This window comes from Neolamprologus brichardi, chromosome 9 (assembly GCF_056152115.1).
Source record: "Neolamprologus brichardi isolate AB-2024 chromosome 9, ASM5615211v1, whole genome shotgun sequence".
Lineage (NCBI taxonomy): Eukaryota > Metazoa > Chordata > Actinopteri > Cichliformes > Cichlidae > Neolamprologus > Neolamprologus brichardi.
In genome coordinates, this window is record NC_142112.1 from 386,295 (window position 1) to 411,594 (window position 25,300).

A 25,300-nucleotide genomic window follows, 5' to 3' on the forward strand; every position below is an offset into this window, starting at 1 on the left:
GGCTCTGTGAGCACAAGCAGAGGTTTTTGCTTGGGAAGTAACTGTGAGCTGGTTTTCAGAGGCTTCTCTAACATTTAATGGTGCTGAAATATGTCAAACTTTTCTCCTCGACTTTAACAGCTGAGAGCATTTTGAGCACAGCGGAGAAAAATGAATGATTTTGATGGTTAAGTGTTGTCACTGCTGTGGATTGGTGGACACAGATCTTTATTCACTTAGCTGCTGTTTACAGGATCAAAGTCTTCATCAGAACAAGCTCTTCTAATTGGACTTGGCTCTTAACTGTTTTTGAAAAGCAACAAATCCAGTAAATGTACTTTGATCTTGAAGTTTGGTGTAAAAACGTCCTGTCAGCCCTGTGCTGAGAGGGCTGTGCTCATCCATCCGTCCTGTTCTAATAAAGCCACATTTCAGGAACACCTTCTTTAGATGTGTTCAGCTTTATTCATACAGCACCACTTGACAAACAAATTTAGTCTCAAAGCTCGTTATATTGTAAGGTAAAGAGCCCAAAGAGTTCTCACTGGGATTCATTGATGAAGTGAATGTCATTCAGTAATCAGAGGTGGCTTTTTAGCTCTAACTGACTACATGTGTGTCCTGTATCATGAGTGGACATACATGGATGTGAAGCACACTTAACTGTTTGGCTGAGCCAAAACAAGCACAGCACTGATTCTAACAAAAGGATCATCAGGGAGTCCTTTTGTCTCTCTTTGGGGCGTTACTCCCACTGGGTTTAAATCTGGGACTCTCCGCCATTTGACCTTAGAACTGAAGAAGCTTCTCGGATGAGAGGTGAAATGTCTTGAAGCAACTTAAAGAAGTCCAGATGCTTTTCTTTGCAAGCTCCTTAGAATAGTTGTTCTCCATGATTTACTCCTATGTCATGTTTGTTAGTCAAAGGCTGTCATGCTGCCTTCATCTGGTTTTTACTGCAAACTTCTTCAATCTTGTTTCAAACAACTGAAGTTTTTCCCTCTCAGTATATTTGTGTAAATATCAGTGTGCACAGAGGACCACTAGATGGCAGAAGAGTCTGAGCAGCTCATAGAGCCAACAGCTCCTCAGCCTCCTCAATCCTGAACTCCTTCAACTTTGTAAGAAAACCTTTGAGCCACATGGATGTAGAGTAATGTTGGCCAGTACTACACTTGGAGCAATAACAGCATTATAAATATTTGTAATAATGTCACTAATGATTTTTTCTCAGATACTGTCTGACATATAGCACAACACAACATGATACAACACATCACAACGCAACACAAACAACACAACTCAGTAACTTAACTTAGTAATAAAAAATGAAGAATAGGTGGATGTGTATTGTACACTGTTATTATTGCACATTAATTTTTATTGCACCTTGTGATTAATATATATATTATTATCAATGTTATTGTTTTTACTGTTGTTACCCAACAAACAAATACCATGCAGGCTGATGGACTAACAGCGTGCTAACTTCCATCCAAAACACACAGCCAGCGAGTCACGTACTAACCACAATAATCAGTGTAGGAGCAGCTCTGACTGTGCTTCTCGGTGAAATCAGCAACAGTTCACATCAACGAGAGGAGGCTGAAGGAGGATCAATGTGTTCCTGCTGATAGAAACTGCTGGGACTGTGTGAGGTCCTGAGGACTGAGACTCGGGTGGAGTTCAGGATTTATCAGAGGAGATCTGCGTAATTACAGCTTTGTTCTTTGTTTTCAGCACATTGAAGCATCGAGGCATGAATCTCTCCACATTTATTTATACTATCCACTGAGATACTGCCTATTTACCTTAACACATGTGATGATGTTAAGGAACTAAATGTAATGGGTACAGACATTATCATAAGTCATTTATCATTAGAAACATTATTTCTAAAAGTTAAAAAAAATCATATTCCAATAACTATTAAACAATTTTAAAACTCTCCAAGAAATCTGGATTAACATTAAATCTTAACAACTGAACTGTTTGCCATAAATGATAAACTAGAAAATGATGTCTGTAACATTCCTGTTAAAGCTAAAATCAGATATTTAGGAATTCATCTCACAAAAGACCAAAAACTGTATCAGTCGCTGAACGTGGAGAAAAACTAAAAGAATGCCAAACTGAACTGTGCTTCATAGAAATTTATCAATTTTTATGAAGCCCAGGGAGAATTAGGGAAAATTTATCGAACAAAAATGGAAAGTTTATCAAGATGTATAAATCCAATGCCAACGCCACTAATGCCATTCCAGATAAATGAACAGAAGCTGTTCATCACATAATCTTTAATTTTATCTGTAGAAATAAACCTAACTACATGAAAAAGAAACATTTGATCCAAAATTCTAAAAATGGACTAAAAGCTGTTGACTTTGACCACCTTAAAAAGTAAACTGGTTGAGATCTGCTCTATAGGAATGAAACAGGTGAGACAGGTGGGATCAGCATTAATGTTGTGCAAATATATGAAAAACCAACAGAACAGTGAAAACACTTAGTGTTTCTAGAAAGATAGTTCACCTCATAGCTACTCGTAGTCTGTATTTACAAGTGACAAACTGGAGTATCTAACTCGTAAGTAAATCGACAGTATAAATCAAATATATTCTGTAAGCAAATCTATTCAAAGGTGTTTGAATACCTTTGAATATATTTCTAGGTGAGTTTGATCAAGGGAGGGTCTGAAGCCAGAGTCAGACAGAGACTGTGCAGAGACTGTAGAAGGACAGAGCAGCAGCAGAGCAGTCCAGATACACTGATGATCCTCTGTCAGATCCAGAGGGACACACAGGGATGATGCTGGACTCTACATTGTCTCTGACAGTGGAGCTGTTCTCAGAGCAGTTCACTCTGCAGCACTGATGATCATCTGCAATTCTTCTCATTCCTCTGTCAGTCACTGCTGGATGAAGCTCTCCTCTCCACCTCCCAGTAACATGGCCCAGTCAGAGTGTCTCTACACACAAGCTGCTGCTGCTTCAACCTCTCTGGATCATCAGGACACAGCTCCTCCTCTCTCAGCACACACACCATCCTGTTTACCATCAGCTCCACCTGCAGAGAGAAGAAGGAAGAGCAGAGGAGACGAGTGTTTCCAGAGACTCTTCATCAGCTGTCAGTCAGTGATGCAGCACATCCAGTATAAAGAGCAGCAGGGACTTCAGTGCTGGGACTGTACTAGGAATCATTGTTGCTTCACTTTTTCTAATCTTTGGATTTTTATTGAAGTTGATGAAAATGTTTTTCCCTCCTAGTTTGAGTCTGGACTTTCATTCATTAGAAGAACCTTGGTGTGTCCACTCTGAGCTCTGTAGGAACCCCACCAACAAGCCCAACAATCCAGATGGACGGTTCCAGCTGTTAACTGGAGGAATTCCATCCAAACATCTGCTCTCACTAAATTCTTCCTCGCCTACAGACTGTGTTCTTCACTGCTTTAAACTTGGAAATGAATGCAGTCATTGGTCTGCGTGCTGCTTTGTTCAGAGAGCTGATTGGCTGTTGACAGCGTTTGATCAGAGCGTGTCAGCCTTTACTATGGTGACAAAAAGGCAGAAACAGGAAGTGTTTGTGTCCAATCCTGAAGCCTGTCACCATTCTCCTCTCCCAGCTTCACTGAGAAGCAGCTTTACAGGAAACACTGGATTTTTTTTTCATACTGACTGTGTTTAGTACAATACTGCTGACAGCACCACCCACTCATTCCATCACTCTACTGACCTCAGAGTCTCCAGTCTGTAGTCTGGAATCTGCTGAAGATCAAACAGCTGCCTCACATCTGTAGCCTGTAGGCTGTAGTTTCCTCTCATGTCCAGATCTCTCAGATGGGAGGGGTTGGACTTCAGTGCTGCTGCCAGATAATCACAGCTGATCTCTGACAAACCACAGCCCCACAGTCTGTGTAAAGAATGAAAGATACAAGTTTATTAGACAAAGTGTGAGCTTGAAATCATTCAGTGTTTCATCATCTGTTCAGAGCTGAAGAAGGTTCAGAATGTAGAAGTTTAGAAAATGGAACCTCCAAACAGCTGAAGCCAACAGGAAGTAGTTTCAAACAGGAAACTGTGCAGAGTTTCAGACTATATGTCCTGATGCAGCCAGTTGAATTTTGGAGATTTGAATCTCTGTTCTGTGACTAAGTCCTTGAATCATTTCTTCCAGTTGGTCCAACAAGACAGACTAAGTATTGGACATGTGTTGTGGCTCCATTAGGGGAGCTTCTAAATGTGATGTGATGGCCCCTCTGGGTCTGTCTTGTCACAGGACTGAAGAGAGCTCAAAGTGGGCACACAGTTGTTCCAGTCTGGACCAAAGACTCTATACTGGAACTGAGGGACTGCTTTGACTGCACCCACTGGGACTTTTTAAAGGCTAATGTTCTCACTTAGATCATCTATTTCTACTCACATTTCGTACTGGGAAAAATTGGGACTATTTTGAAAACAAGAAGTATTTTCCCCAAAAAGCAGCCTTGGATTAGTAAATCACTCCAATATGTTCTCAGGCAGAAGAAGCTGTCTTGTTATGAGAGAGAGAAGAAAAAGATTGAGGCACAGAAACTTGTTGAAAGAGAGACAAAGCAGCTAAAATCAGGTGTAAAAGTAAAGCAGAGGATGAGCTGAATAAAGGACACTCAAGGCTGGCTTGGAAAGGAATGAAGTCCATGGTGGGGATGCAGAGCAAGGAGCAAAGATGAATGTGATGCTGAATCAGAAGAAGACTTGGACTCATTTGATTCCAGCTTTGATATTATTGATTTCAATGAAGAGCTTGCAATTTTAGGAAAGGGCTGGTAGCTCTGAGAGTCCCACTGATGAGGTGTTTGGGTGGAAATCTCTTAGTGGGACCAAAGAGAGAAAAAGCCCTGGCCCTGATGCTTTGGGAGGGAAACGATTGAAGTGTGCTGTGAGGAACTGACTGGGAGATTTTCACACATTTTCCAGTCCTCCTTGGAACAACAGGAAGTTTCCAGCATATGGAAACAAAGGTTAAGTGTCCTATGGCACTCAGTGATGATGGTCCTGTGGCTCCACCACCTCCACCTCTTTTTAAAGGAACTAACTCTAATCTGAAGCTTCAAATGGAACTAACATGTCCTCCACTAGGTGGCAGTGTCTGATGAGAAAGTGTTAGTGGAGCTGGCCTGGAGTCAGAAACAGGAAAATGCAGGATTCGGGCTGAATGGGGAAAAGGGGTTAGCACTAGTGCCTTAAAGCAAGAAGGTTGTAGGTTGAAGCTTAATATACAAATTACAACCTTTAATAGAAACCTACTGGTCAGCATCTTATTAGCCTGCTGTTAGCTTCATTCCACAGAAAACTGAGTGAAACTAACAGAGTTGATAAAGAATAAAGACAAATGTGCTGATTTAAAGCCTTTGAAGTGCTTCAGATGATCTCTGTCCACTTCTGTCCACTCATTCATTCATGTAAGCTTTCTAATGCAGCTTTGATCTTCACAGTCTGCTTCATGAAACTCATTCTAACCCTGAATGTCAGAGTGTTCCTCCTTCTCTTTTCCCATCATCCATGCTGGCAGTGGAGGAGATTTGGATGTTGGACTGTGTTTTGGATGATGTGTGTATGTTTGTGTTGGACTGCTGTCTGTAAAGCAAACGCACATTTTGCTTTGGATTTCAGTGTCAGACAGACTTTAAGGTGGAATGAAGAGTTTTAGAGTTTCACAGTAAATTATCTAGTGGAGGATTTTTCTTCTTCTTTGAAGGTTTGAAATGTGAACATTGTTCTGCTACAGTCAATGGACTAAACCAGAGAAGAAGAAAACAGACTTTACAATGAAGAACCTCATTGTGGATCAGTATAATATCACCCTGTCTGCAGTTCAGTGTCAACACAACTAAAACATGATGACTCACCTCAGAGTTTCAAGTCCACATCCTGGACTCTCCAGCAAACCACACAGCTGCTTCACTCCTGATTCCTGCAGCTTGTTCAGGCTCAGGTCCAGCTCTCTCAGATGGGAGGGGTTGGATTTCAGTGTTGCTGCCAGATAATCACAGCTGATCTCTGACAAACCACAGCGCTCCAACCTGCATAAAGAATGAAAGATTTAAGGTTATTAGACAAAGTTTTGCTTTAAATCATTCAGTGTTTCATCATCTGTTCAGAGCTTAAGAATGTTCAGAATGTAGAAGTTTAGAAAATGGAAACTCCAAACAGCTGAAGCAAACAGGAAGCAGCTTCAAACAAACAAGAGAAAAAAAATTTGAACTTTTCACATTAAAGTCATCGATTCATCATAAAAACATGAAAAGTTGTCAAGTTTTACTGTTTGAAATCAAAGAAACCGAACAGGAAACAACAGAGTCCAAAACAAACTCTGAGCTCAGGAGGCCAACAGTGGGACTGTGGTGAGGGCTCTACACTAAAGCTGCACAAAAAGCTGAAGTTTGAAGCTGAAACTGTAAAGTTGTGAGTGAAAGAGCTCCAGCATCTGTCATGTTAGAGGAAACTTTCTTATTTCCACATTGATGAAAGCATCATGTTTTGAGTTCCTGCTGCTTTTATTGAGTCACACTGTGAAACTGAGCTGAGTCAAAGCTGAACAAGCATCCCTGTACAGCAGACACTTACATCGCTTGGCTGCTTCCATTGAACCCTCTGCACAGAGGTTCAATTTACTCTTCTGCTCCCAAAGTGCAGAACAACAAGGTTTCAAACAGCTTCGCTCCAGTATCATCAGCCACCAAATGCAGAGAGAATTCTTTGGATCTCTTGTTTGTGTTGTATGATGCTGTGTTTGCATATCTGGTGTCTGTGTTGCTTTGTGAGGATGGATCACTCATCTACTGCAGCTCCAGATAAACAGAGCTGAACCTGAACCTGGTAGCTTCACTTAGAAGACACTTGTGATGGGAACGTGTGAGAAGTTTTGTGCAGGGCGCATGCACAGCTGGTTATTGTACTGCAAATGTTCTGCAGATGACTCCACACGCTCACAATAAAGCTCAGTGTGGACGACGCTGTGCGAGCTCCAATGCTGATTGGTTGGAAAGTGGGCGGGAACAGGGAAGAGAGCGACAGCAGCGTTCAGCACAAATATGGAGGATAAAAGAAGACGAGCATGACAAGCTCAGATGGAAGCTGCCATGGACACTTTTCATTGCTTTAACACTCGTTTTCACTTCAGATTCACCAACAACAGCACAAGCAGAGCAGCCCATTGACTGCATGGCTGTGGCAGCGCCCCCTGGTGACTGTAAACCACTACAACATGTAGATGGCTGTCTGCTGCTCATTTCTTTGCCTCCATCACAGGAGCTCTTTATCCTGTTCTACACTCTCATTGGTTCTTTGTGCGCTTGTTTTTACAATAGTAGTCATTCTGATTGTTCAAAGAAGACAGTCAGCTGTGACTAAATGTAGCTCCTACAGCAGTGATGGTAATAACTACTGAAGCTAATCCAGTATCAAAACTCAGGACTCAGCAGCTCCCACCTCGTTTTCTTGGAACAACTATTTTTAGCTGCTGTGTTTTTGTGTTACTGCAGACCTCAGACATCCTGCTGTTCTGGAGAACTGAAGATCTAAAGGGTTCAGCCTTTATCTCCAAGAAACAAAGCTGATCATGGAGACACAGCAGGTCAATTTTCAGTTTTCATTGAATTCATTTTAATTTAATATTTGAAGTCCAACAACACCTTTTTCAAGTCACATCACTAAAGCAGACAAACTACAAGCTCATTTTCATTCCAACAAGTCATCTTCGGACCTGGACTAACAACACTGGCCTCTATGTGCAGCTGGCTGTGAGACCAGTGCTCAGGGACCGTCTACAAAGTGCAACACTGAAAGAACATCACATAATTATTTCCTTCCAGCACTTTCACACAAACATCTACTGTCATTATTGTCACCAAACTCTGTGGATCCTTTATTGAAAATTCAAATGTGATTCAAATGGTCAGACAAAAGAGGGTTATGAGGAAATATGATGAAATGTTGTGTATTAGCAGGAAGGTATTGAATCATTTTCCTTGTAAATGAAACAAAATGATTGACAAACATGTTTTTACAAACTCAGTTTTGGACTTTGATCAGCAGGATAACCTGATGTTTAAAGGCATTTTAGTCTCGCTGTATGAGGGTCAAGTTATTACTCAATATTTATGGATGATGTTCTAAATTAGGCTCAAATATCTGACAGACATTTAATCCCATTTCAGTTTGGCCTCATCCTGGGCCGGATTATTCGACACACACTCTGACCACAGACCCAGGGGCCACGCACAGCCGGGTCTCCATCCAAGAGACAGGAAACAAATCAACACAATAAATAATAAAGAGCACCATTTGATTTTCTTACATTTTAGCTCTTCAAGCCAAACATAGTAAAAACATGAGCATATATATGTTTTCTGATAAAATTATGTGACAGGTAGAATAGAGTAAAGTGGTGGTGTTACAGCAGGTCTTTCTCCCCTCTGCCACCGAGGCTGTTAGTCTCTCCCAAAATCAGCTAGATGACTTCCAAATGAATGAAAGCAGCAGAAGTTCCTTTTTCAAATGAAAGAGGAAGAGGAGAAGAAGAGGAGAGGGAGGCCACCCTGACCATCACTCCAGCTGAAAACATCACACTTCCATTAAAGTTGGTGAGAAAATGTTGAGCAGCTTTGCAGACTGTTTCTTTCACACTGTATACACCCTCGACTCCTCCCCTCATATCTAAGCTCCTCCCACCAGAGACATGAGCGGGAAGTTAAGGCAACAGCTGTTTAATAACATCCTCCCTGTGGAGGCTCGTTTTAGATGAATATAATCTGTATAATATGGACAACATGAAGAGTTGTGTTACAGCTAAACTACAGCTGTATGTTATGATGTCAGCTGGTTCCTTTTTTATAATCATGCATAATTACATTTACAGTAAGACGTAGCATTCCCCTTTTCCCTGTCAGGCCCCACCACAGTTCACTTCAATAAAACTTAAGCTTTCATGTTTTGATCCAGCCATGGGAGCTGTTTTCCCCATGTCCAGTCCTTGTACTAAGCTAGGCTAAACATTTCTGACTTGTATTTTCATCCGTTTATTATCTTTCACTCAATCATGTGGATAGACAGAGTTTTTGTTCTTCTGGTGGCTGTGGAACTATTACTTTTATCAAGGAACGGGACCGCGGCAAATCTCCTACACACACGGACTGTTTACTCCAGAGATCAGCTGATCGCCCTGATGCCGGCCGGCTCACTGGCCAGACCCGCAGAAGTACCAGCTGAAATTTGGAGAAAAACACATCGGGGATGCAGAGGTCAAAGACAGAAGAGAAGAAAGAAGGAGACGGTGAGACAGCGGAGGCTCGAAGCGAGGAGGAGGTATAAACCGTGTCTGCCGTCTATCGTAATGGGAAATGTGCATTCGTTATCGAGTAAAATCGACGAGCTCTCAGCACTGGTACCGAGTCAGAGGGAATACCGAGAGTGTAGCCTGATGTGTTTCACTGAATCATGGATGCATGCACCGGGACATTCCCGACGAAAATGCTTCCGTGGAAGGCTTCCACACTGTTCGGGCGGACAGGGACAACATCGCTCGCTAGGTAAGCGGAAAGGAGGTGGGCTTGCTGTTTTAGTTAACAACCTGTGATGTAACCCTGCCAACATAACAATCAAAGAAAGGATCTGTTGCCCGGACATTGAACTGTGTGCTGTTGGACTCAGGCCGTATTATTTACCCAGGGAATTTACTCATGTAATCTTGGTGGCTGTTTATGTTCCTCCCTCTGCTAACCCCACAGCTGCATGTGACACTACCCACTCTGTTATAGCCTGGTTACAGACTCAGCACCCGAGTGCCTTTATTGTGATCTCGGGTGACTTCAACCATGTATCACTGGACACTATACACTATCAACATTCAGACAATATGTGGACTGTCCGACCAGGGGAGAGAAAATTTTAGACCTACTGTATGCTAATATCAAGGATGCATACAGCTCCTCCTCCCTCCACCCACTTGGTAGGTCAGATCATAACCTGATTCACCTCACCCCCCGCTATGTGCCAATTGTGAGGAGGGAACCTGTGACCACGAGGACTGTTAGGAGGTGGTCAGAGGAGGCCTTAGCGGAACTACAGGGCTGTTTCGAGGTGACCGACTGGAAAACACTCTGTGAGCCTCACACCATCAATGGGTTTACTGAGTGTATCTCAGACTACATAACTTTCTGCACCAACTCCATTGTTCCAGCTCAGACTCTTCATTGTTACCCAAATAAGAAGCCGTGGGTGACTAAAGACATCAAAGCCCTCCTCAACGACAAGAAGAGGGCTTTCAGAGGGGGCAATAAAGAGGAGGTGAGGAAGGTCCAGGTGTTACTAAAGGACAAGATCAGAGAGGCTAAGGACAATTACAGGAGGAAGCTGGAGTGGAAACTCCAGCAGAACAGCAAGAGAGAGGTGTGGAGGGGCATGAAGACCATCACTGGATTCAGGCCAACCAACAGCAGGGGAGCTGAGGGAGGTGAGAATAGAGCTAACGAGTTGAATCTGTTTTTCAATAGATTCGACACCACAGTGTCTGCTCCCACCCCCACAACCTCACCTGTAGTCAGCCTGGAATCCAGAGCCACACCACTGTGCCAGCCTCTCTCTTCACATGGCGCTGTTACCTCCTGTGAGATTCCTGACACCCCTTCCCCACCCATCACCTTCACTCAATAGCAGGTTGAGATGCAAATGAGGAGACTTCACTCAGGCAAGTCTGCTGGACCAGACGGAGTGAGTCCCCGCGTCCTCAAGACCTGTGCCCCCCAGCTGTGTGGAGTCTTTCATAAACTGTTCATGCTGAGTCTGAGTCTGCAGAGCGTACCAGTGATGTGGAAGACATCATGCCTCGTCCCTATTCCAAAGATGCCATGTCCCAGTGGCCCCCAGGATTACAGGCCCGTGGCACTGACCTCCCACATCATGAAGACCCTGGAAAGGCTCATCCTGGACCAGCTGCGACCCAATGTCATATCACATCTGGATCCCCTTCACTTTGCTCATCAGCCTCGTCTCAGAACTGAGGACGCCATCATCTACCTGCTCAATCGTGTCTACACCCATCTGGACCAGCCGGCGAACACTGTGAGGGTCATGTTTTTTCACTTTTCCAGTGCTTTCAACACCATCAGGCCGACCCTCCTGGGTGATAAGTTAACAGCGATGCAGATGGATGCTTCTCTGGTGTCCTGGATTGTTGATTACCTGGCAGGAAGACCACAATATGTACGTCTCCCACAGTGTGTGTCTGACAAGGTAATCAGCAACATAACCCTGAGCGCGAGGCCATGGAGCGTGACATCACAGATTCCCTCACATCGGGCATTATTCGGTCGTCCACGACACCCCTTGGGGCAGGATTCTTCTTTGTTGAGAAGAAAGATAAGACCCTGCACCCTTGCATTGATTTTCGGGGTTGAATAACATAACTGTCAAGAAGAAGTACCCCCTTCCGCTGTTGGCATCTGCGTTTGAGCTCCTGCAGGGTGCCACTATTTTTTCAAAACTCGACCTCTGCAATGCCTACCATCTGGTCTGCATTCGGGAGGGAGATGAGTGGAAAACTGCATTCAACACTCACCTGGTGCAATTCGAATATCTCGCTATGCCATTTGGCCTCACCAGCGCGCCAGCTGTGTTCCAGGCCATGGTGAATGATGTCCGTCGGGACTTCATAAACCACTTTGCTTTTGTCTATCTAGACGACATCCTCATTTTCTCAAAGACCTGTGCAGAACACATTAATGAACTGATGGCATTCATTTCAATTCTGTTTGTAAAAGCAATGTGTCCCATTGGTGCCATTGTGGATTGCTGGTCAGAAAGATTTCTGGTGCCAGTAATCAAAGAGGCAATGCCCCAAAATAGATTCAATTCAATTATGCGATTTGATGACAACGACACGGGGGCTGAAAACAGATAAATTTGTGGCGATCTCCGACATCTGGACACGCTTCGATGAAAACTTTGCTAAGAGTTTAACTCCAGGAGAACACATGACCATAGATGAACAGCTGTTCCCTACCAAGGTTTGTTGTCCATTCACACAGTATATTGCAACCAAGCCAGACAAATCTGGGATCAAGTTCTGGATGGCCATGGACTTGGACACCAAATATGTTTGTAGTGAATCTCCTTACTTGGGAAAGGACCCCAGTCATCAGAAGGGAGAGAGGCTGGCAGAGAACGTGGTCATGAAACTGATGTAGTGGTTTTTGGATGATGGGAGAAATGCCACAATGGACAATTTATTTCACTGTAAATGTTACACAGACTGTTGCAGCGCAAAACAACATTGCTGGGCACGGTGAATAAAGTCTGGCTTGAAGTTACTCAATTTGCAAAAGGCACTGCACAGCGAGAGGTACTCTCCACTTCAGTGCTTAGAAGTGGCAGTGTCTCCTTGACAATTTATGCACCTAAAAAAAACAAAAACAAGACTGTGTGTGTTCTATGTTCCATGCACGAAGACGTGACGATCGGTGACGGCAGAAAGAGAAAACCCAACACGAAAACAGACTATAACCATATGAAGGTATGTGAATGTGTGTATAATTTTACACCAGTGCTACAATGTTTTCTGATGTGTGCTATACAGGCCTATAGAAAAAAACATATACTCATTACTCTCTCTCTCTCTGCTTTTACAGTGTGGTGTAGACGTGTTGTACCAAATGGCGCAGATGTATTCCGTAAGAGCAGCAACACGCATGTGGCCAGTAGCGGTTTTCTACAAAATGCTCGACCTGGCGGCAGTGAATGCCTACATTTTGTACAAGGCATGTACAGGGTGGACAGGTAAAAGAAGATTGTTTTTGAGTCTTCTAGCCAAGGAACTTCATTGCCGATTCATGCAGCACAAGGAAATATTAGCACAGAGGCAGGCTGCTGAAGCTGCTGTGGCTGCTGCGGCTGCTGCTGTGCCTGGGACTGTAAAGACAACGCAGTGCCAGGTGCAAAAGAGCTGCAACAGAAATCGCAGCAGGTTTACCTGTGCAACATGTCACAAATTCACCTTTGCCAAATGCAGGGATGATGGACTCTGGGTCTGCAAACGCTGTAAAGTTTTAAACACGTGTGTACCAATATATATTGTGAATGTGTGTCTTTTGTATCAATATGGCAGGAATTTCTGAAGGTTGTAACACAGAGGTTTGGGCTGCCTTGGATCTGAGTAAACAAATGCAAATGTTGCGTGCACACACACACACAAACGCAGCAAATTTGCATTTATTAGTCCCACAAGTGGAAAATCTGCATTGTCATTGCAGAAAAGTGAACACTGCAAGACAAAAGCAGCAAAAATAAAAACTGTACCGAGAGTACAGGTTGGAGAGGAGCGTCCAAACAAACATCCAAACAAAAACACCCAGTTCTTGTTTGGACGGATCACAAGAGCCTGGCTTACCTTCAAGCGGCTAAACACCTCAACGCCAGACAAGCCAGGTGGGCCTTGTTTTTCACCCGTTTCACCCTTGTGATCACTTACAGGCCAGGTTCATGCAACACTAAACCCGATGCCCTCTCACGTCAATTCTCACTGGTGGAGGATGCAGAGAAAAAGGACAAACCTATCCTTCCAGCTTCCTGTATCATCCAGGGAGTCACCTGGGAGATCGAGAGGCTGATCAGAAATGCCCTGCAGCAGGATCCTGACCCTGGGTCAAGCCCAGTAGGCCGACAGTACGTCCGTGTGGCCGTTCGGGGCAAGGTGATCCACTGGGCACATACAGCAAAGTTCTCCTGCCATCCGGGTCGACATTGCACCCTTAGATTCCTACAGCGTCTGTTTTGGTGGCCTATTATTAAAGATGTACAAGATGTACGATTAACTGTGACTAATGTCTGGAACCTATTTTAATCTGTAATTGACGCCATGGGGGGAGGGGGGGGGCGTGTACCCCACTGCTTAATAAGTATCCACAACATGTATTTTGGTCAGAAGACATATGCTGATGTTTTCTCCGGGCTGTTAATAAACTCATCGTTTGATTGCACTTTTCTGGGGCCTCTGTGGTTTGTCTCACTGCTCTACATTGATCGATTTCGCGACAGCTTTGGTGGAGGATGCGGGCAGTGTAGGCTCAGCGGTGTTACTTTCCGCGGTGGTCGAGCCGGATTGGTGGTCAGACGGGCAGACGTCACGGGTGGTTTCTTGACTACTGTGGGCCCACATAAAAAAGGTAAGGCACAAACCTCTTAAACTGAAATTGTGCTGTATTGGATTATAATTCTAAAATGTAGTCAAGAAGTTATCCATTGATCTCTGCTTCGAGTTTTTGTTTGGAACGAAAGTGAAACTGTAGTGTTGCATTCAAGGTCGACTCATAAGAAACAGTACTGAGCTAAAAGTAACTCAAGACGTTGTTTTAAGGAAATAGAGAGAAAAGAGACCAATGTGTGTTAAAGAATAAGAGAATATAAGAGTTATTGGTCAGTTTATGGTTTAATAAGTGTCAAGTTCAGAAGTGCAGACTTCCTCCCTATTGGAGACGTCCAGTAGGTGGTCCGGCGTGGCCGTACTGGAGATTGACCATCTACCAAGACTTGGGACCTTGGTTTAAAATAGGTTATGATCAGAGGATCATTTTGAGATACACTTATTTGTGAGAAAAAGAGTAATACCGGACGCAGAGGTCCGAGGAGTTGACATATGATTTAACAGACTCAAGCCAGCCGTGAGCTTGAGGGAAACAGTAAAAACTTAGTTTGAAGCATGTCAAGGTTTACTGTGTTGAAGTAATTTTGATGATAATGCTGCAGGGGCTGTAGTAGTTTCATCCGTATCTAGAGAAAGGCATGCTCATTTCGGGATCGTGCCAAATTGAATACTCGCGTACAGGGGATCGTCTTTACATGAAATGTATATGTTGTGGTGAAACGGAAGAAACACCTTATTGTTTTACAGTGGCTGCAGAAATAAGACGGTCAGACTTATATAGCTTTTTGTTCCGGGGTTTCCTTATATTTAGGTGCTTGGTAATGTACAGTGCGAGACACGGCGAAGATCCGCGTGAGGCAGAGAGGGCATTTTCTTCCTTCTGCGAGCGTGCATTTAATGGGTTTGAAATTCAGTATCATTGGATAGGGTAAACTACGCGTTGCTGAATCAGAGAACGACTAGTAGCGTCTGAGGGGAGCTCCGCCGCTCCATATCCGGATCAGCTGTGATCCACAAGTTACAGTTGAAAACAGTGACGTAAGAAACTGTCTGAAGTGATCTAAGTGCCGTAGGCTGCAGGCGGTGTGTGAGAGGTTTTGAAGTCTCTTTTTCTTTCTTTTTTCAGGTTGAGAAAGTGCGTAGTTAACATTTGGGTGCGGCCAGTTCCCCTTTTAAGTTTAACGTGAAGGCGTGAGTATCCTCCTGATTACAGAGAAGTTATAGAATTGTTTGAGTGCGTTTCCTTGTAAAAAAAAAAAAGGATTCTGCACAGTGTATGGAGGAACGGTTCCCCTATCAGGCTTTTGATTCAAGCACATTAACTGGTTTTACCTTCACTATTTTGCTGACACCTGTCACTCATGGGGAGCCCGGAGAGGTGTTAGTGGAGGTGTTGGTTTGTTGTGAAACATCAGATAGAGAGTTTGATTTTGCTAGAGCAGAGATTTTAACCGAACCAGAGTTTCCCAGCTTCCTGGCTGATTGTGTAGAACTGCGCGAAGGCTTAGCCCAAGTTCTGGCACAGCACGGTTATTTAGAAGAGTGAGAATTTCCACAGTAAATGTTGGTGTGCCATAATATTTTGTTTCAGTGGAATTTATGGGATAATTCACGTTATTTTTTGACTGCCTAGAAGAAGAGTTGATGATTGGGGAGGCTTAGTTTCCCCTGTGGATGACGAAGTATGATATATTGTTCGTCGATCAGGTTAGAGTTGATTCATAGCATACATAGACACGGAATAATTCATGTGGTTGGTTTAGTTTACGGCGAAACAGAAAATAACTATTATGTGCTTGTACTCCCTGCAGACATCACTGAGGACCAGCTTCCCGAGTTTTGTGGTCATTGTATAAGAATGTTAGAGAGCTGGCTGAATTTGCTGAGAGAGGACTTGTTTCCGAATGAGAGACAATAAAACTCTTGAAGGAAAATCAGTGTTTATTGTGCTGATATTAACAGATCCGGCGTGGTCTGAGGAAAAGAAATAAATCGGTGAATGGTTTATATGCTTACATGAATTTTGGTGGATCCACTGAGGTCCAGAAAAATAATCAATGCGGACTGTGTTGGTTTGAATGTTGATAAATGATCCAGGAAGAATTGCCCTGGGTCTGTGTCTGTGTGTGTGTTGTTGAGTAACAACATGCACAGTTAAAATTGGGCGCTGTTCCTTCCTCTTTTTAGTTTCAAAACACGAAGGCTGTTGGTTGCAGTTTAAGGTTGGATTAAGAATTACTGTGTGAGGAACGGTTTCACTTTTGACTAGGGAAATAATATGCTTACTTTTGGGTTTATTAGAATTGAATTACAGTGGGAAGGGGATCTTCTGAATGCGCAGGTTGTTTGCTACTGTGAGACAGTGGAGAGACCTTACGAAGTTACCTTCTTTCACCAAGTAAGAGTGGAAGATCTCGTAACATTCCGGTGGAGATGCCGGGGTAAAAAGAGTGAGCTCCGACGAGGGAGTCCGAGAAAGGAACACCTTGAGTTGAGCAAGGTGTTTAACTGACTCAGGATTTCAGAGAATCGAGTCAGCTGTGATCTTGAGTTCTAATGGTAAGTTGATTTTAAAGAAAAATCAGTGTTTACCAATTTGAAGTAATTCTGAAGATATTACTAGATGTGCTGTGATAAAAGTGAAGAATAAGTTGTGTACGTGTGGACACACAATTGTGTTGATATGGATGGATCGGCTGCGGTCCATCCGATAAGTGAATGCTGGATAAACTGAGACAAGAAACTGTTTTTAAATCATCACTGGCTGCAGTGATATACATGTGCTGAAGATTACTGGACCCGGCGAGGTCCATATGATGAAGTTCTGGGGCAGATAAATGACAGAAACAGTTTCTGAATTTTGAGGAGAATTCTGAAGCACTGAGGTTGAATTTTCTCTGTGGTTGGTGCGCTGTGTGGACTTATATCAGAGTTATAAGTTCAAAGGTTATGACCTGGAGGTCATTCATTGAGTTTAAAGAAGAACAGGAATTAGAAAAGGATATTTAATGTCATATTTTGTGTAAATTGAGGAAAACTCACCATATATGTTCACCTTTTCTTTGTTTGAAGAGACACAGACATTAACACCCACACACAGTTCTTGGGTGTGCGTTACTTCCTCTTTTAATTTTAAACTGCGACACATGTGTTCATTGAACTAGAACTTCAGCCGTGAATGAGACAGGATTTAGATTAGGTCTAGTTCTGCTAAAGTAAAAGATTATGTTCAAAGTTTTATGCCGTGGAGGCCAAGAGTTGTGTGTAGAGAAGAACATGACTTAGAAAAGGACATTTAAGGACACATTTCGTCTAAGATGGGGAGAATTGTCCCATATGTGTTTATTTCTCTTCTCTTTTAACCCTTTAAGACCTACCATAGAACCAAGTCCGCCAGAGCTTATATTATATTTTTACATGCTGTAGTGCCATTTTTGGGAGCATTTCAAGTTGCTATACATCAATACAACCATTATATCCCAGATTTTAATAATATGTATGCATTAAGTGCATAGTAATTACATAAATTGCAAAAAAGTGCAATAAACTACAAAAAAAATTGAAAATCGTTTTTGTTTTTTTAACATATATTTCTAGTTAGAGAAATTTAAGAGGCTTATCCCTCAAAACTGTAAATACAAAAAAGTTGCACAAAATAGTTTCCCACCACAGGAAATTTATTTTGAGTGTCTTCATAGTTTTATTTTTGAAATACACCAATTTTTTACACTGCAGGAAAAACGAAAATAAATATTATACTGCAAATTTGCAAAAAAACAGCATATGCATCAAAATAAACTATTTCCAGCAGTGCAATATGAGTCCTAAGCATCCCAGAAACGACACAGAAAGTCATAAAGTCAAACATAACTTTTAAAAACACCAGTATAGGCTTATAAGGCCCTGATGGTAAAAAAAACTACATTTCTGCGAAAATGACGTCACTTCCGGTTTTGGGCAGGTAATGGCGGACATGCAAAGGTTCGCGCTGACGTCTATTCCAACGTAGGAAGTGTTATGAACAGCTGATCGGATTGGCAAAGCGTGTTTCTGGAATATTATGTTTTTGTTGCTGCAAGCACTTTTTATGCAGTTTTTGCAAAGCTATATGTGGAAGGAAACTGTGACCTAGGACAAGCTGTTGGCATAAGGTGTAAGTACAACTCCTCCGGTTTCATATGCAAAAAAAATTATTGCGCTAGCTTACGTGGTTGCAGAGCTACCGGGATTTAAAAATAGTTACGCAAAACAGAGCGTGCCCGCTCCCACCAGTTTTAAAGGGTTAAGAGGACATACGCACTTAACTGGGTGTTGTCTACTTCCTCTTTCTGAGTCTAAAAAGCAGGTTTGATAAAATACTCGTAGGAAAACGTATTTTGAGTGATTCTAAGTGTGTGAATATTGTGAGTACTCGATTTGAATGATTCTGTGTGATTTGTACAAAATAATAAATAAGTAATAATAACTCATAGGAGAGTGTGTGAACAGAGGAAGTCTGAGAGAGAAGTGTGTGCGTAGGCAAACTGCAGAGTGTGTGCGTCAAACAGGAAGTCGGATTATAGCTTGTGATGAGAGACGTTGCAACATGAAAACAGAGGAATTAGAGTGTTGATTAGAGTGTTGAGACTGAATGTTTTAAGAAAAGAAATGAAAATGATATTAATTGTATGCTTTAGTGTGTCAATACAAGGGACTCTCCTCAACCTGAAAACATGAGAACAGCGGGAAAAGGATGGATTAACAGAATTGGGTTGAAATTGAAGCCTGAACTCATGATGGTTTAGAGACGTCCACGTCACAAACAAACAGATAAAAAAAAAAAAGTAAAATAAAGAGAGAAAATAACTGACAATTACATTAATGAATAGAAAAAGCACGTACACAAATTGTTACATGTGAAATTATTGTTGGAAAGAATCAGAAGTGAGATAGTTTAATATACACATGCAATGAAGAAAGCAGCTTACACTCCTTTAATTTCCAGAGCCAGTGTGTCCCCTCCCCTCATAGCACCCCTGCCCACTTGGCCCCTGTATCAGGCGAGTATGGAAGGCTGGATAGCCCATGACGGGTAAGATCCCACCTCGAAACCCTGGGACAACCTAAGGCAGGCACAGTCACGATTACTCGGCCTCAGTCCCTGTGAGCTCAGACTCACTGGTGAGATGAAGTGAAGAAGACGGGACTTCAAGGGTAAAGCCGCTGGGCTGAGGTGGAGGGGGAAATGTCATTAACAATGACCAGAGATGAGCCAAAGAGAGAAAACACTCCCTCTCTTTCTGGTTGAATTATTCACAGCGCCATCTCTCCATAAACCTGACAAGTGGGCCCTAACTTCTGGCTGAGGACAAGGAATGCTGTTATTTAAGGAGGGGAATCAAAATTTGGGTTAGCAAATTTGGGAAAGAGAAAACTGACTGTTTAAGTGGAAAATTGTGAAGGAGTCTGAAACACCACAAAAAGAAACATATACACAATCACACACACAAATAGAAAATGCATTAAACTTAGAATACAAGACGAGCTCATGAAGATTAGTCAGCATGTTGAGCATATGAGTCTGTTTATCATCTTGTCCAAATCGCTTAGTGTGTAGTAGTTTTTAGAAAAGAAACTTAGAATTCAGTGATGATGGTGTGCAAGTCTTGTGATTTTTAACAAGATTTTCTGTGTATTGAGCAGGTGAAATTAGGTCAGTTGACCTCAGAGTCTCAGGAGGCTGAAGAACCTGAGGCAACTGAAATATGATGTGGGGAAAATGAACAGATGGAGCGATTTAAGTCTGATTTCAGACTATGTGAGTATTAGTCAAGCCAAAAGTAGGGCAAAACTTCTGTGACCCTGAAGTTCTAATCCCAACAACATATGGATAGATTAATAAGCAAAATGTTCTGAGTTTAAGATTTTTGAGGTTGTTGTTGTAGTGATGGGTTGCTTCTGTCGGTTAGGTTTGTGTTGTTTTCTTATTTTAATAAAGGGAGTTTTATTAAACATGGACATGTCTAAGAGGGGCCCATTATTTTTGTAACAGTGCGCTTAGAGAAAAACAGGCAGGTGATTTTGTTTTGTGCTTTGATGAGCTAATAATCAGCTCTCTTTTTTCTCATTTTTGTTCTAAGCAGGCCTGCAAGAGTGAATAACAGCGCTGTAAAAATTTCCAGGAGAACAAACATAAGGTGACCTTTTCCAGATTACAATGGGCGGAGGAGAAGGATACCTGTGGGGACCTGATCAGATTGGGAGTCCCTGTCTAAAAGGATTGCCGCGAGCCAATCCAGTCCAAAAGCATAAAGAACTATTTTCCTAGAAAAAGTAAAACAAATGAATGAGCTCATGTTGCTGAGAGGGGAGAATCTGATTATTTGCGCGGGAGTCTCCACTATCAGCAATACCTGGTGTGAATGCGTGTGAGTGAATGTGTGTGACCGGACTAAGATTGGGATGAATAAATATGGACAAACAATTTACCATGCCAGAAAGAGAAAGGGGATACTTTGCTTTGCTTTGTTTTGCTTTTGCCATGAGCAGGAGGAGTGGAAGACTTAACTCTGGGGATGCTGATTTTGGGTTGCTGATGTTTGCTTTGAGAAAATTTCTGTTTTATTTACTGGGGTTAGATTATGGTATTACATTATTATATTATTATTATTATATTGTTGGGATAATGCCGAATGCTAAAGGGGAAACATTTTTGATATAACTCATGTTACCATTAACTGAAGAAGCACATGACTGATAACTGTTCTGTTTTAAGTTTTCTTTCTTATAACACAGATTGGATCATAAGTGAGGAAAACTCAGTATGAAATGTGAAGTTCGGGTTAACACACAGGTTTTGTTTACCTGAGAGGAGGATTGCTGAGGTGTGAAATGATATGACTAACCTTTTTCTTTTAATTTTCTAAGCTCGGGTGAAGCATTTTGAGTTTGTGACACATAAGATGTGTCACAAAAGGGGGGATTTAAGGTTTAATTTGAAATGGGTTTTAGGATCATTTTATGACTTTGGGTTTTTTGATAATTTAGATATTGTAAAACTGAGGCAGAAATTGTTATTTTCAGGTTTAAGTTAAAGGATTAAAATGAACTACATCCTGTGTAGAAGATAAAATGCCGGTGTTCATAAGAAGCTGTATAACAAACTTAAAGGGAAACTGCGGGACACTTTGAAGAAAAGATATGCTTTGGGGAAAACTAGCGAAGATTTTAGGAGTAGAATATGGTTGATTTCTTTTTGATTTCTAGAATAAGAGGTTATAATTTAGGCTTACAAATACAGATATGTCAAAGGAAAATCGTGTATATGTGATCAGCTACATGAAATGTAGTCTTTTAGGATCACTGAGCAAATGTCTACATGACTTTTTACCTAATAACTTTTGTGATGATAAACTTATTTACCAACTAGCAGCTTGCTCTCTTCTAGAACATACAGATAGAAAAGGGGAACCTGAGCTCTGAGTTCTGAGAATAATTCTGTTATCTTTGTACACACACACAACAGACACAAGCTTATATAAATAAAGCACGCAGACAGTGATGAGACGCAGGTCTTGCGTTCCATGACTGCCCCTGGTGAGTGAAAGGATTGCAGTGTTAGTGTTCTCTAACTAAGGTGTATCAGCTGAAGAACTACGGGGTGATCTTTAGAAATCCCCTGTCAAGATATTACATTTATATATTATTATTATTTATTTATTTCTAGGGTAGAGGTGAAACACAGTTTGCTTTGTCTTTGTGAAGGAAGTAGATTTAGGGCAGCTCACAGCCTGGTGTAAACGCAGGGTGCTGTCAGACAGCTTAAGTTATTCGTTTGATTTATTTTTATGACAAAATAATTAGGATACAATGAAAACATACAACCTGTTGAGGGGACAGATAGGGTTGGACAATTGAAAGGTTTTGTTTGTTTAGCATAATCTCTTTGGTTACATTTTAGCTTTTAACATGGAACACGCCTCTCTGGAGCTTCTCTCTTGATGCTGCCCCAAATAAAACCCATCTCCACAGAGACTGTGTCAGCTCCCAAACAGACAAAAACAAACTAAAAGCCAGCAATAAACAACTTAAACATAAACAATCACAAAGAAAGAACAATATATAATCCACATCTGAACTAAAGAGTAAAACAGTGAAATGTGGATTATTAAATATTAGGTCTCTCTCCTCTAAGTCTCTGTTATCTCACACCAACCGGTCGCAGCAGATGGGTGCCCCTTACTGAGCCTGGTTCTGCTGGAGGTTTCTTCCTGTTAAAAGGGAGTTTTTCCTTCCCACTGTCGCCAAAGGGCTTGGTCACGAGGGGGTCATATGATTGTTGGGTTTTTCTCTGTATCTATGAAGCACCTTGAGGCAACTTTTGTTGTGATTTGGCGCTATATAAATAAAATTGAATTGGATTGTATTTAAGTAAGCTTAATGTGCTAAATTAGGAATTAGTGAGAAATGAAAAAGGGGCACCCCATCTTAGACGAAATCCTCTGTTAGGGATAAGAGAAATATTTTTTAATGTGTATCTGCTCATTATATTGTTTTATGTACTTTAATAAAGGCTTGTAGAGCAAGGCCACTTTTAACTCACAAACTAAGTGCTCAGCCAGACTGAAAAACAGGACGTTTTAGTGCACAGCCATATTAATAGATAAGACACTGAAATGAGGAACTTGCCATATAAGCAATGTTTGAGACTATGTGACGTGTAAAGTACCAAAATAAAACTATGTGAGGCACAGTTTATGATTCTAATGTTAGAGAGCTCTTGCAACTGGTGTTTAAGCTGTGCAGGGGTCTCTCTTTTCCGGAAGATGATTGAATAAAAGAAAGATAAATGTTTTAACACACTATGAGTCGGTTTTCTCTGTTTTGTCATGGGGAAAAAGAATCGGGGTTAATAGAAGTGGAGATGATGTTGGGAGTGAAACACAGGTTTGGAACAGTGTACCATCCTCAATCTCAAGGGAAGGTAGAGAGGATGAACTTAAATTTGAAAAACAAATTATCTAAAATCTGTGCGCAGACAGGGCTAAATTGGATCTCAGCTCTGCCAATTGCTCTAATGACTATAAGATGCTCCGTTTATCAATCCACAGGGTTTACGCCACATGAGTTGCAGACGGGAAGGCCGTTCCCAGCACCCTGGACCGAGGTCCCGATGGAACCAAGCACCAGGAGTAACAGGTCTCATGCAGAATACTGGAAAGAATTAAAAGCTCTTGTCTCCAGTTTCACAAAGCAGGTCACCTCTGGAGTACACGCTGTGGACAGGGCGACCCCGGAGGCAAAGGTGGTGTGGCTGAAGGTGCTCAAACGAAAGTGGAAGGAACCACGCTGGACGGGTCCTTACGAGGTCATTGCCAGAACGACTACAGCAGTTCAACCGAAAGGGAAAGGCGACACCTGGTACCATTGGTCGCAGTGTGCACCCGCACACGAGAGCTTGGTAGAGGAAAACTCGTCTTCAGCTAACACAGGTGTCAACAAACAGAGGCAGAATAAACCCTCTCACCTGTGCAACGGGCCGACCAGTAGTCCACCTGGAAGGCCGAAGAAAGAAGAAGAGCATCGCAGAAGGTCGCCGCGCCACCAAAAGGAGCGGTAACAAATTGAAAGAACTAGAAGGAGTGAAAGTGTAGGCTAAAGCTAAAATCCACACAACATAATGGAAATGTCTGAACCTCAAAAGAGGGACAGGAAGAGTATTGCAATATTGTTTTTGATTTTACGTGTCCTATGTGTATTAATATTGATTGCGACCGGGTGTGTTTTCTTGTTTATCTTTTGCAGGGCGCATTTTTGTGAGTCCGTGTTTGGCCATACTTTTAGGAATACTGGTCACCTGTGGTTGTTGTGTCATTCCTTGAGTCAGAGGATTGTTGGTAAAGGTAGTGGCAAGGGCAGTGGACCCCGGAGCGGTCGTTCCGGTGTTCCAGTGTCCATCGAGGAACTTAGATGCCTTGGAGTGGGCCAAGGAGTGATACAACACGAGGTGTGGTGACATTCCTTTTTGGAATGTCAAAAGAGGAAACGTGGAGATACAGAAGTTTTTATTGCTGCCATATAATCTGCATCATTATAACTGCATTAATAACATTCTTTACAGCATTATTCCATTTAATAATATTTCTCACGGTATTGATATTGCATTAAAGTTGTTTATTGAAGATGTCCATTTGAGGATCCTTCCATTATGTTAACTTTAATTACAAGTACGGTTAGAAGTATTTCATACACATTGCATATTTGTGCTTATTTTGAGTTGATGTTCGGTTCATTAAGGGTCTTAAGCTTCACTGGCGTGACTGTCCAGGTGATACATGCTGAGGGAAACTGGAACATAGAAGGATAACTGCAATGCATGCTTACAATACATATAACACATATAATCTAGGAATGTGTCAGGCCTGAGGGCTTAACTCATTTGGTGTCTTACTATATTTTACTCTACTTGGCAACAGATGACCAGAGTCTGTAATTAGCCCCAGAGGTCCTGAGGGCTTGAAGTTTATTACCTTGTAGAAAATAGAAGTTCTATGTCTGCTTATAGCTATTAAAGATGTACAAGATCTACGATTGACTGTGACTAATGTCTGGAACCTATTTTAATCTGTAATTGACGCCATGGTGGGGGGGGGGGCGTGTACCCCACTGCTTTATAAGTATCCACAACATGTATTTTGGTCAGAAGACATATGCTGATGTTTTCTCCGGGCTGTTAATAAACTCATCGTTTGATTGCACTTTTCTGGGGCCTCCGTGGTTTGTCTCACTGCTCTACATTGATCGATTTCGCGACAACCTCTATTTAAAGATTGTGAAATCATTATGTAGTTTTAGCTTGCATTATACTCCTGACCAGAGATGTAATCCGATAACTTTTTTCAAGTAACGACTAAAGTAAGGGAATACTATTGCAAAGAAGGTAATTAGATTACTGTTACTTTCCCATAAGCAAGCTGCGTTACTAAAACCGTGGAGTTTTTTGTGAGTGTCTAATGACAATGACGTTCGTAGCAACAGCTGTGTGCAGATCAAAAATGGATAATATATCGAGTGCGGGAGAGAGTATGAGCGTGTAGTGTTTAAAGCTTGGAAGTACTGACCTTACTTTGAGTTTAATTCTGTAAAAAGTGACAAAAACATTAGCGTC

General features: G+C 42.0%; 1 protein-coding gene and 1 long non-coding RNA gene across 10 annotated transcripts in view; one reads left to right on the forward strand and one right to left on the reverse strand.

The window, feature by feature from the left end:
* Positions 1-3,698: 3,698 nt before the first annotated feature.
* The window catches only part of LOC118456097 (protein NLRC3-like), a 559,092-nt gene continuing 537,490 nt past the window's right edge, over positions 3,699-25,300 (reverse strand). For all 9 annotated transcript variants that reach the window (XM_087845764.1, XM_087845761.1, XM_087845758.1 and 6 more), the window contains 2 exons: positions 5,867-6,040; positions 3,699-3,888 (listed from right to left, as the gene is read on the reverse strand). In XM_087845764.1, the coding sequence (XP_087701890.1) occupies positions 3,699-3,888; positions 5,867-6,040 (364 nt within the window). The remainder of the gene's footprint in view (positions 3,889-5,866; positions 6,041-25,300) is intronic.
* LOC148101062 (uncharacterized) lies at positions 16,218-24,888 on the forward strand. The gene is made up of 2 exons (XR_015719591.1): positions 16,218-16,713; positions 23,244-24,888. It is a non-coding gene; the product is annotated as an uncharacterized LOC148101062 (long non-coding RNA).